Source organism: Pecten maximus, unplaced genomic scaffold, assembly GCF_902652985.1.
Source record: "Pecten maximus unplaced genomic scaffold, xPecMax1.1, whole genome shotgun sequence".
NCBI lineage: Eukaryota > Metazoa > Mollusca > Bivalvia > Pectinida > Pectinidae > Pecten > Pecten maximus.
In genome coordinates this window covers 36,548-50,722 of record NW_022982704.1, presented here as the reverse complement: position 1 = coordinate 50,722, position 14,175 = coordinate 36,548, and the positions used below count along the sequence as shown (strand labels likewise).

The 14,175-nt window shown below is 36.8% G+C and overlaps 1 protein-coding gene across 1 annotated transcript; it reads right to left on the bottom strand.

The window, feature by feature from the left end:
* Nucleotides 1–6,631: 6,631 nt before the first annotated feature.
* On the bottom strand, nt 6,632–10,682 carry LOC117320813 (cytoglobin-2-like; the record flags this gene model as incomplete). Its single annotated transcript, XM_033875298.1, has 3 exons — nt 10,663–10,682; nt 9,725–9,959; nt 6,632–6,768 (listed from the first exon to the last, which is right to left on the bottom strand). Coding segments are annotated over exons 1-3 (392 nt in total), but the record flags the coding sequence as incomplete, so codon positions are not given.
* Between the last annotated feature and the right edge of the window lie 3,493 nt (nt 10,683–14,175).

The following is a 14,175-nucleotide window of genomic DNA, read 5'->3' as shown; positions in this document are numbered from 1 at the left end:
GAGGTTCCCTTACGAGTGTAGGTTGTTCATCATTTTTATCATACGCGAGTTAATTTTCTAATTTTGAAAAGACACAAGCTTTCGCGAGTGTCTTTTCAAAATTAGAAAATTTATGGACTCCAGTTGGATAAAGAATATAAGCAATCATCACGAGTCGGGATAATTGTTTCTCCCATAACTTCCTTCCTTACAAATGTAAGCTGGTCGAGTTCAAATTCTCCCAACGTACCAACTAAAGTCTGTGAACCGAATTACTACGTGACAAAGCATAGTTCGTAATGAAGGAAAGCTTATTATCTAATTTAGATGTTGAATAGCATTGTCAGATTCAATTATCGGTCCTTTCCTGGATATCGTAGGTATGCCTTTACTGGTTATTGTGATGTTAAATGTTCATTCTGAGATTTATTCATTCAAGACACCATGCATTGCAACAAACATTTCGGAAACCGAGCTGGTGTGCTGAGCAATATGTGTATTTCACATTTGGCAATGTGTTTAATCTTTTTACGAACACGAGACAAATATTACAAAACGAACTTTTACATTTTTGTGTTTTGGATATATATTCATGATAAAGTTAAATGGAATGATAATTAAGTGTTTAGTTGTTGTTTTTACTGTTGGTACAATACCCGTACCGAATGACACCAGTCTAGCTACAGTACTACTATGTACTGTACCAGGGAAAGGGAAGCTCTAGGTTTGGGCCTACGTTAGATGCCGCGACCGTTCCATTTAAATGGCTACGATTAGGGACAGTAATTTAACCATTTTGTCGTGCATTTGATCATTGTTTTGATCAATTAATACATGGCTATCGGGTCCAGTGTATATGGAGAATCACGGAGTGGTTAGGTGTCAGTTTTGGTCCGCTATGACCAATGCATTATCCCGCTTCCGTGCGTCGTCTATTTCCCCGCGGTGTGTAAACAAAAACAAAAACGCACTGCTTCGAATTTTATCACGTGCCATATCATTGGTTAAACAAGCGTAGTTATGGAATGAATACTATTTCTCCATAGCAAATGTACCTCACAAATGTATTTGATATTTTGTTTCTATTGTCTCTCGGACATAGCCACATCTGATACACACACTGTACTTCTGGGCTGATAATGGACACAGACAGAATGAGGCGAGGTCATCACCTTCACGCCCAGAATCGTGTCTTAATACGGTTACCTGAGATTATTTTATCGACACAAGCTCTGATTTGAGCTCCGTTGGCAACATATTTACATAAACTGCAGGATTTCTCCATTTCGGAGATAGAACTATCAAAAGGTTGACTGGATTGGATTTCACAGTAACTTTTAAATCCAAACTTAAACTTCCAATGTTTATTGCGATACCAATATGTCAAACTAATTAGCCAACCATGTGATGTCATGAAGAACATTTATTGTGCTCATAAAATATGTTAATGTTTTAATTTTTGATGTGATCTGTTGTTCTTGTATAATATTTTTACAATGATCGACCTGTTTTAGGTAAATACGACAATTTATCAACTTGAGAAAGTGATATTTCCTGAGGCTGCAGGCCGAGGAAAACATTACCTTCGAGAGTTAATTAATCGTCATATTCATCGGAGAACGGATCGATAACTATTTTATTATATGACATTTCCCTCAATATTTTAGTGATATCAAATTAACAGTCCCCGTCATTAGATTGGATAGAAAGATAGAAAAAAATGATCGATAGGAGGTGAGAATTACAATAATCTAAAGACAAACTCAATCATAAATTGAAAATTCATTTATAGTTTTAATATTGTTTTAAACTCAACTCGGTGAATATGAAAATTATGAATAACAGGGTTTCAGAGATATATTTTGAGACATGACGCTGTAAAATCCGTTTAAGGGTCATCTATATAGCAGAATAGTGTTGAATTTCAAACACGAATAGATACCTTAAGATTTGCACCAAAAATGTCATGTAATATAGCAAAATGTTTGTTTGGACATGTAGCTTCTTACAATCACCAATAATATGCTATAGATGCTACCAGTTTCTTCTGTAGAGTAACTTTGTGGTAAGATTTGGCATGGAAGTGTCTATAGCACAGGGTAGGAGCATTTGTTTGACCGGATTTTACTGTATGTACGTATAAACACTTATTTTGTTTTGACCTTGAAATGCAAATGGCGGCTGAGAATAATATTACACAAATATGGCTTAAAGGAGGCATTTCAGTTAATAACAAAACTCCTATATCGTACTTTTAAGACATCTCATCATAGTAACATGAACATTTGAATGTCAGTTTGTTAAAATGGAGAGTTTGCAGCCTTTTTCAGAAATAGGCATATTTTACCCCAAACTCAACGGTTGAACATTTTTTCATAAAAGCAGTCTTCTTGCCACTTCAAGAATACTTTATATTGTCTAATAAGAGCATTTTTGATGTTTTAAATACCTCCTTATATGCCATATTTGTGTGATATCATTCACGACCGCCATTTGCAATTCAAGGTCAAAATAAAAACAGCGTTTTTACATATAATAACGTCAAAGCTGGTCAAACCAATGCTCCTATTTTGTGCTTTAGACACTTGTGAGCAAAACGACATGGCAAGTTTGTGTAATATATGGGATACAAATGAGTTAATTATGTCCCCCTGAAACATGCATTTTTCTTACGTTTTGTTGAAATTTACAAACAGCTTAACAAATTACATGTCAACAGCAAGACCCAGGTTTTGCCCTGATACATACTACAAGTCCATTATGTTACTTCTGTGACATTGCACCATAATAGGGATTTATAGGCCTGTAAAATATCAATGTTTTGACTGGATTTGCTGTTTAGATGCCCCTTAAGACACTTTGTCGCAGTTTGAAAAGCGTTTCTTTTTTAACTTTTGAATTCAATACACGATGTGCGCGCGATAGAATAATTGTGCGATTGTATTGTGTGATTGTATTGTGCAGGCAATTGTACGTAGGATAGGCGATCGTAATGAAGTGTGTGCGGTAGCTATCGTGACTGATATCAACTCAGAAATTGATTACAAGTAATGTTAAAACGTTCGGAACGGTTTTGATATAAAGATGATATATACATATTTTTTCTGTGATATCCTTCATTGATTCATGTATGTCAGCTTAATTCATCTTAGAGTCTCATATATCTCCTTGATTCCTAGAAAAAGAGTAACCGGTAAGACATTAGGACTATTTTCTATTTTGTGGGTTGCTTATTGATGGTATATTGACTCCTCGCGAGTTCAGTGTTGTCCCCCCCCCCCCCCCCCCCCCCCCCCCCCCCCCCCCCCCCCCCCCTTCCTATAGAAACAGTGTCTTACTTTCATTTGTGTTGGTAAAAGTTACATTACAGCGGTCCCTTAATGATAATTTTCTGTTTTTATTTCCTCGTCTGGATTATAGTGTTTATACTGTAGGTGTTTACTGTTAGCTTCATTAGCATAAAAGTAGTGTTTCAATTTGGTTTTTGTAACCCGTCTATTATATACAAGCGTTTCTAAATTGAGTTACAATTTTTAGGATTTTTAGATTTTATGGCAAAAACTGTTATTTTTGTTTTATGAATTATTTAGAATGCTTACTTTTGTCCAGAATACCTGTTTTACACAAATACGAATAATATAGTCTAACTGATCAAACTGGCTCCACCTATCTTAGTTTACACTGATATTACAAATAAACAATGGAGTCATTTGAACATGTCTTTTTAATCTTTATGCTACCTTTAATGTTTGTTTTAATTTATGATTAAATTGGATAAACGATGGGGCTAAAGCTAGTACTCAACATTCTGGTCCAATGTAGTCATTAATTGGTTACCCAGCTGTGTGAGGTAATTCTGGTCCAATGTAGTCATTAATTGGTAACCCAGCTGTGTGAGGTAATTCTGGTCCAATGTCGTCATTAATTGGTAACCCAGCTGTGTGAGGTAATTCTGGTCCAATGTAGTCATTAATTGGTAACCCAGCTGTGTGAGGTAATTCTGGTCCAATGTAGTCATTAATTGGTAACCCAGCTGTGTGAGGTAATTCTGGTCCAATGTAGTCATTAATTGGTTACCTAGCTTTGTGAGGTAATTCTGGTCCAATGTAGTAATTAATTGGTAACCCAGCTGTGTGAGGTAATTCTGGTCCAATGTAGTCATTAATTGGTTACCTAGCTTTGTGAGGTAATTCTGGTCCAATGTAGTAATTAATTGGTAACCCAGCTGTGTGAGGTAATTCTGGTCCAATGTAGTCATTAATTGGTTACCTAGCTTTGTGAGGTAATTCTGGTCCAATGTAGTCATTAATTGGTAACCCAGCTGTGTGAGGTAATTCTGGTCCAATGTAGTCATTAATTGGTTACCTAGCTTTGTGAGGTAATTCTGGTCCAATGTAGTAATTAATTGGTAACCCAGCTGTGTGAGGTAATTCTGGTCCAATGTAGTCATTAATTGGTTACCTAGCTTTGTGAGGTAATTCTGGTCCAATGTAGTAATTAATTGGTAACCCAGCTGTGTGAGGTAATTCTGGTCCAATGTAGTCATTAATTGGTTACCTAGCTTTGTGAGGTAATTCTGGTCCAATGTAGTCATTAATTGGTTACCTAGCTTTGTGAGGTAATTCTGGTCCAATGTAGTCATTAATTGGTTACCCAGCTGTGTGAGGTAATTCTGGTCCAATGTAGTCATTAATTGGTTACCTAGCTTTGTGAGGTAATTCTGGTCCAATGTAGTGATTAATTGGTTACTCAGCTGTGTGAGGTAATTCTGGTCCAATGTAGTCATTAATTGGTTACCTAGCTGTGTGAGGTAATTCTGGTCCAATGTAGTCATTAATTGGTAACCCAGTTGTGTGAGGTAATTCTGGTCCAATGTAGTCATTAATTTTTAACTCGGCTGTGTGAGGTAATTCTGGTCCAATGTAGTCATTAATTGGTTACTCAGCTGTGTGAGGTAATTCTGGTCCAATGTAGTCATTAATTAGTAACTCGGCTGTGTGAGGTAATTCTGGTCCAATGTAGTCATTACTTGGTTACACAGCTGTGTGAGGTAATTCTGGTCCAATGTAGTCATTAATTGTTAACCCAGCTGTGTGAGGTAATTCTGGTCCAATGTAGTCATTAATTAGTAACTCGGCTGTGTGAGGTAATTCTGGTCCAATGTAGTCATTAATTAGTAACCCAGCTGTGTGAGGTAATTCTGGTCCAATGTAGTCATTAATTGGTTACCCAGCTGTGTGAGGTAATTCTGGTCCAATGTAGTCATTAATTGGTTACCTAGCTTTGTGAGGTAATTCTGGTCCAATGTAGTGATTAATTGGTTACCTAACTGTGTGAGGTAATTCTGGTCCAATGTAGTCATTAATTGGTTACCCAGCTGTGTGAGGTAATTCTGGTTTAATGTCGTCATTTATTGGTTACCCAGCTGTGTGAGGTAATTCTGGTCCAATGTAGTCATTAATTGGTTACCCAGCTGTGTGAGGTAATTCTGGTCCAATGTAGTCATTAATTGGTTACCCAGCTGTGTGAGGTAATTCTGGTCCAATGTCGTCATTAATTGGTTACTCAGCTGTGTGAGGTAATTCTGGTCCAATGTCGTCATTAATTGGTAACCCAGCTGTGTGAGGTAATTCTGGTCCAATGTCGTCATTAATTGGTTACCCAGCTGTGTGAGGTAATTCTGGTCCAATGTTGTCATTAATTGTTAACCCAGCTGTGTAAGGAATTCTGGTCCAATGTTGTCATTAATTAGTAACCCAGCTGTGTGAGGTAATTCTAGTCCAATGTCGTCAATAGTGAGGTAATTCAAAGTGTATCGATACACTCTGAGGATATAGTTAAACTTATAGGATTTGATGAAGAGGGTTTCTGAAGAGACGGATGGCGGGATTCTACGAGCCTGCGAACAAGAAACCCGAACATGTGTACAAGGGTTGTGCGATGTTTAAGTGTTTAATAAGATATCAAACAACAGTTGTTTTGTTTTTGTTTTTGTTTATTTTTTATTTTATTTTATTTTTTTACAATTTCCGACAGTTCCATTTAACTTGAAAGGATCAAATATTTAGTTTTGCATTTAGTACTTATCATGCTATTTAGAGTTTAGAACAGACATTGCATTGTACTGGTGTATGCTTAGATATCCGTGGTTGTATTGACATATACTTCATTATATATACAGTCTGCAATAACAAGTCAATAATGATATATTTCGTGTCACCAGTCTTTGTCAGGGAAAGTATAGTTAAAATCCAAGTAGATTAATTATTAAGTCTTGGTTTTATTTATAATGTATAATATATACGATCTGAAATCAAGGGTGTGGCACACACACAATAAAACACTTTCAAATGAATAACTTCACTTTCATTTAGATATATATATATATATATATATAACACAAATAATCGTAACAACGCTTCTCCAACAGCACACGTGGTCTCGGCAATGAGTTGCAGCAGTGGTTCTGATAAAGCTGGTATTCTCTCTCTATCAGGGCCTTACACAAATATAACCAGTTATCTTAACAACAGCAACATTTCTGTCCGAGGTTACTTCCCCTTTGAATAAGTAATATTTGTTCTTCAAATATTTGATTACGTAAGAAAGCGTCGTAACAATAGCGATTGATGGCCAATTGATCGACTCTTACTTTTTGCCTGATATTATCCCCATTTTGAATTTACTGCCTATGTATTCAAACACATGTAGCCATGCACTTTCAACAGCAGGTGAAAAGTCTTCTCCCATCAACTCCCTAAAAGAGTCCCGAATGGCCGGCCAGAGGTGCTGTAATACAAAAGAAAAAGTTTCCAAGAGCTATATAAATTACAATACAGTGTTCAAAGAGGAATAACTCTGACTGGAATCGTACGCTTTCCAGTAAATAGGATTAGATGAAGTTTTCTTTAGAAGCTTTTGCTCTTTGTTTTACCACACACCGATTTGAAATCAAATTGATCTGATGTTTTTTGTTATCTTAGTACGAAAGCCGGCTGGGATCATTTTCGAAGGAGAACACAATATTGTTACACGCTATTACGCGATATAGCGCGGTTTTTTTCGCGTATTAACGTGAAAGAAATATTAGTTTCTCCTTCGTATGATGTCATATTTTTTAGTTTCATTGGGGTATGAAAAAAACATTGTTTGCAAACTCCGCGTAGCGGATTCTTACAATAGTTTCAAAACAAATTATTTTCATACCCCTATGAAATTAAAAAATAATTGATATCAACGCTTATAATTAATTTTTGAAAATGATTTTCAAAATTAAAACATGTTTTATGTACAATTGAACTGATCTTATTTTCTTTTTCTTTTTCACAAATCAATACGCAATGTCAATGGCCGTATTGTGACGTCATATATTTCGTGCCATTTTCGGATTTTTTGTCATAGAGGAATGAAGAAAAATCTCAACCAATCAGAAAGCCGCAGTCTGCGTAAAAACACTGGTCAAATAATTATTATTCAATGATTCACTACGAGGAAAGACACCTGTATGAATACTGCTTCCCTTGAGGAATCTACATCAAACATGGAACCCGCACCTAACAACTCTATATGTTATACAATGGTTCCCTCGAGGTAACTTGACCTGAATGGGCACCGATTCCTTCAGGAAATCGACCTCAAACATAGAACCCGCACCTTACATCCCTATAAACAATTGTTCCGTCGGACACCTCTATGTCAAAGTGTTCCCTTTAGGGAATCTACACCAACAACCTCTACATGCAGAACACGTCTATGTACAGTGATCTCACAGATAATATACACTCAACACCTTTATGTACAGTCATCAGTGATTCACTCAGGTAACCTACACGTAACACCTTTATGTACGGTCATCAGTGATTCACTCAGGTAACCTACACGTAACACCTTTATGTACAGTCATCAGTGATTCCCTCAGGTAACCTACACGTAACACCTTTATGTAGTCATCAGTGATTCCCTCAGGTAACCTACACGTAACACCTTTATGTACAGTCATCAGTGATTCACTCAGGTAACCTACACGTAACACCTTTATGTACAGTCATCAGTGATTCCCCCAGGTAACCTACATATAACACCTTTATGTACAGTCATCAGTGATTCCCTCAGGTAACCAACACGTAACACCTTTATGTACAGTCATCAGTGATTCCCCCAGGTAACCTACATATAACACCTTTATGTACAGTCATCAGTGATTCCCCCAGGTAACCTACATATAACACCTTTATGTACAGTCATCAGTGATTCCCTCAGGTAACCAACACGTAACACCTTTACGTACGACCATCAGTGATTCCCTCAGGTAACCTTCACGTAACACCTTTATGTACAGTCATCAGTGATTCCCTCAGGTAACCAACACGTAACACCTTTATGTACAGTCATCAGTGATTCCCTCAGGTAACCTACACGTAACACCTTTATGTACGACCATCGGTGATTCCCCTAGGTAACCTTCACGTAACACCTTTATGTACGACCATCGGTGATTCCCCTAGGTAACCTTCACGTAACACCTTTATGTACAGTCATCAGTGATTCCCCTAGGTAACCTTCACGTAACACCTTTATGTACAGTCATCAGTGATTCCCTCAGGTAACCAACACGTAACACCTTTATGTACAGTCATCAGTGATTCCCTCAGGTAACCAACACGTAACACCTTTACGTACGACCATCAGTGATTCCCCAAGGTAACCTACACCTTACATGTCAATGTACAACGATTCTCTCAGGGTACCTACACAACAGGCAAAGATTACTCTACCTATTGGTGTTTTATACATACATTTGTAGATTCATCGAGGGATTATTTATATAAGATGATCATTATCTTATATAAATAATCCCTCGGTGAACCTACACATAACACGCCGTTATATGATGATTCTCATAGAGAAGTTACAATACCCATGTATATACAGTGATCCCCCAGGGAGCTTGTTGATATATCTAAACTACAATGATATCATCAGGGAACCAAGAACTACCAATCTGGAGATTTGTAATTTGCTATTTCTACATGGATAATAGACTGGCCTTTATTTGGGATGAACATTCCCTGGAGGAACACCGCAGCTTAGAATAATTTGAAAGTAATTTTTGTCCTTTGCTGCAGGCCCATGAGTACGGAAACATCCACCGTAACGAGTACTACACAAGTAAATGCGGATTAGCATTAATTGTTGTACTTCATTTATAAAACTGAGATTTTTTCCATGTTCAGTTTCGCCATAAGCCTACTGTGTAGGTTGTACAGATCCAAGGTAATGATACGTATTGCTTTTACAAATTCAAATCATTCTTAATGTTTTAATGTTTTCTAGTCGTGACCATATCAAATATGAGTTATACTTTCCATGGTCATACGTATAATGACGGGTGTCTAGGGGATATCAACTGTCAAGGTCATATGAGGACGGTTGTCTAGGGGATATCAACTGCCAAGGTCATATGAGGACGGTTGTCTAGGGGATATCAACTGCCAAGGTCATATGAGGACGGGTGTCTAGGGGATATCAACTGCCAAGGTCATATGAGGACGGTTGTCTAGGGGATATCAACTGCCAAGGTCATATGAGGACGGGTGTCTAGGGGATATCAACTGCCAAGGTCATATGGGGACGGTTGTCTAGGGGATATCAACTGCCAAGGTCATATGAGGACGGATACTAATAAAAGAAAACAAAACGCTGATTTGAATGATAGAAGTTATGGTTATGTGTTCCGAGTACTTACCGGAACCATGTCGGTCTTCACGTTGTAGGTGGCGTGACGTTCTCCCATGGCGATCAGTACGTTTGTGAGAAAGACTGAATCCTCCAAACTTTCCACTGCAGCACCCAGTCCTTGCATCACGATAGTAGCGTGGCGTGTCAGCTTGTCCTGGTCAAATTCCATCTTGTCCTCCGGATTGTCAGATTTCATTAACTTGTAGAACAATTTCTTTAGACCCTCGTTACTCTCAAATAACCTGTCAATTACAAAGTGTTTTCATCATCAATACCGAGTCTATACCAAGTTCTTTATTACTTTAAGTCAGCTGACTTATCAGTTATAACATATATACAGAACAACATAATACAAAGACAACAACAGTTATACACGCGTACGCACACACTCGCACACACCGCCACCGCCACACACACACACACACCGCCACACACACCATCACATACAGTGGAGAGTAAACACTAAGTCGCAGTAATCAGCTCAGATCTCCTTTTGTTTGCTTGTAACAAATACTTGCCAAGATTTCTTATTTCCGACAAATTCTCACACGTAAGAAGTTGAATTAATTTATACATGCTTGGATGTCTTGCATAATATTTCTTAATCAATTTTATCCTTATGTCAATATAACAGGGGCATTTCAAAATGAAATGGAACTCATCTTCGACATCATTCAAGTCACATAATGTACATAATCTGTTTTGTCTTTCGATTCTGTTATATCTGCCACACTCGATATTTAGCTTATGTGCAGACAATCGAATTTTACATATTTGCTTTAAATAAATTATATTTACAGATTTTGATAAGTAATACTGGAGACCAAAGTTACACACATATTGGTACAATGCTCCTTTCGGAGAAGATTTAATTTTTTCAAAACATTCTTGTCTAAATATGTCACAAAGACGTTCTTTTATAATATAAAAAGTGTTATTACTTACACTGGAAGATTCCCACACATTTCCAAGACCAATTCTGTATAATTCTTGTTTTACACTCATTAACCATATGTCATTATTACAAAGCATATCGTCATACATTATTATGTAGCATGACCTAAGTATACAATTTTCTACATTTCTCAGTTTTATCCAATATTTGAATATTCGAAATTTTCTAATAATTTGTAAGGGATATCTTCCCAGTTCATAATACACCATAACATTACTAGTTTTATTATGTAATCCTAGTATTTGCTTGCAGAATCTCACATGCAGTTTTTCAATATCCGGAGCGGTATGGAAGCCCCAAACTTCTGCTCCATAATTTAAAACACTATTTACATAAGTATCAAATACTGCTAATTTTGTTTCAATATTAAAATAATTTTTCCTACAAACATTTAAAAGTGCAAACAATGCTTTTCTCCCCTGGTCAGCAACTTGCTTCTGAGTTTGTTTGAATTTCCCGTTAAAATTTAATATCACACCCAGGTAATTAAATTGGTCGACAACATCCAATCTATTTCCTTCGTATGTCCATATTTCATTCCCTCTTAGTATCCCTCCATTTCTAAACACGACAATTTTAGTTTTCCCAGTATTTACCGTCAAATCCCATTTTTTTGTGTACTTGGCAAGAGAGTTTAACAGATATAATCACCATATCGTCAGCATACATAAGTAAAAACATGTTTATATCTTGTATTTCAATAGATGGGCAATTATCTACTATAAATTGCATTTCACAATCATTAACATACATAGCAAACAAAAGGGGTGATAATATTTCCCCCTGAAATAATCCGTTATCTATCTCAAAAAAATCTGATAGAATACCATTATATTTAACACAACATTTCACATTTTTATATAATGATCTTATAACTTTAAGAAGTTTTCCTTCTACACCTTCCTTTATCATTTTATACCATAGATTCTGTCTGTTGATAAAATCAAATGCTTTTGTATAATCTATAAAACAACAATAGAGACGTTTTTTCTTTTTTAACGTACGATTAACTAAAGACTGTAAAGCAAAAATGGCGTCTACAGTAGAAGAGTTTTTCCTAAATCCAAACTGGGCGTCTGTTACATTATTATATTTCATTTCGAACGATACAAGTCTTTCATTTATAATAGCAGTAAAAAGTTTACCCGCACAACTTAATAAGGTAATACCCCTATAGTTATCTGTGTTATTAACGTCACCTTTTTTTAAAAACGGGAACTACATTACCAAGTGACCACGATGACGGGAAATAACCAGACTTGAATATATTATTGAATAATAGCAATAAACATGGCATTAAAATATCTTTACAATTAATAAAATATTCATTAAAAATACCATCTTGTCCACACGCTTTGTTAGTATTTAGTTTTTTAATTGCAGTCAGAATCTCAGTCTCTGTTATATCTATATCTAGTTCATGAGGGAGAAGATCAGCTGAATTCACACCATACTCATTAAGAAAGTTTGATACATCCCTGTCTATTGTGGGCTCACTCGATCCTAATGAACAAAAGTGATTGTAAAAGTCCTCAACACTTAAATCGTTTATCTTACTATGTTTACGTTTCCTAAACGTTTTGTAAAATGTTCGCGGGTTGTACTTTCTTAAATAATTCATCATGTCACCTTGGTGACATTTATACTCCCTTTTTAACTTATATTCGAGTTTCTTATTCAGCGTCTTTTTATTTACTAGTGCTTCCCTGTTCACAGTCGATTTACAAACATTAAAAGTATACAGTGCATATTTATAATCTCTATATCTTTGTTTACAGGGATCTGTAAACCATGGCTTATCTCCCTTGACAACATTTTCCTGCTTACCTGTGCCTTTTTTGCTACTTGTATGGGTACAGTGAGGAACAATTATCTCATTTAGAATACTTGTAAAATTTGTTACACATGTATCAATTCCTTCTTGGTCACATTTAGTAGTATTACATGACTGTATCAGTCTGTCAATGTTTTCTTGTAATACCTCACAAATTCTACTATTATTTTCTTCATTCCATTTTACACTTGTTTCTCTCTTGTCATTTAAATTATTACTTTGTTTTTCGTGTTTAACTAATTTAAAATTATTACACAAAGAAAAACTAACCGGTGCATGATCAGAATAGGTATTAAACTCACCTGTCTTCAATGTTTTAATAATATCTACCTTATTGTCTAGAACTAAAACATAATCAATGAGGCTAGTTCCGTTTCTGTTATAGAATGTAATGTATCCCTTGGGATCCCCAGGATGTCTGCCGTTAACAATTCTAAGACCGGTTGATTTACAAACTTCCAATAACTTTCTACCAAAATGATTTACCTGTTTGTCTACACTCAAACGCTTGGGCATATTCACATCTGGTATATAATTAAAAATATTTGATAACATCTCCGCAGCAAATTCCCCTATTCGATCACATCTAATAAAATCATCAGCCTCCCCAGTTCTACTATTAAAATCACCCGTTACAACAATATCACCATGTGTATTGTACTTAGATACACATTCTTCTAGACATATAAATGGATCTATATCATTCTTATCATAAAAGGTGCTGTTTATAGGTGGGAAGTAGCATGCAAATACGTAAGTATCACGTTTAGCCTCAATTTCACCGATGCCTTTCAACTTCAGAATCACAATGCAATCTAAAATATTATCAACAACTGTACAAACTTCATTCAATCCATTTTTAACATAAATTAGTATCCCACCCCCTTTTGCATTAATACGGGGAAAAGTATATGAACAGTAACCAGGCAGTGTTATGTCATCGTCAGGCTTAACCCAGCACTCATATAGACAAATTATATCATACATATTTACATTTTCAACAAATTTTGGATCTTCAAGTTTTTCACAAACTGCCCTACAAACATTCCATGACATAATTGTCACACTCTCCTGCCTGTCCTATGTATCCGAGGAAACCTCAGCAGGTGTCCGTTCATTGACCGATGACTGCTCATCGGTGGCGGAAGTACTACAAGGTACGCTTCCGCTACTAACCGCATCAGTGGGTGGCACCTCGGTGGTGCTAGGTTGTCCAGTGACAACTTTGTCGGGCCTCCGTTCCTTGACTGACAGCTGAACACCACTGTCAGAAGTACTAGGAGGCTCGTTATACCCACCTACAGTGGCTGGAGTGCCAGCATCCGCGGACCTCCGTTCCTCGACTGACAGCTGACCGACAGTGCCAGGAGTACTAGGAGGTACACTTAACCATTTGTCAAGATGTCCACTGACCATCCCCAGAGGAACCATATCGACACGCCCCCGTTCCTCGACTGGCAGCTGACTACTGCTGCCAGGAGTACTAGGAGACACACTCAGCCATTTATCTAAGTCACCACAGTGATTGATTCCCTGTGGAACCACATCGACACGCCTCCGTTCCTCGACTGACAGCTGACCACCACTGCCAGGAGTACTAGGAGACACACCCGAATAACCCTTTTTTCGCCCTGCTGTCACAGTACCAGTGTTAGTGATTGAATGTTCA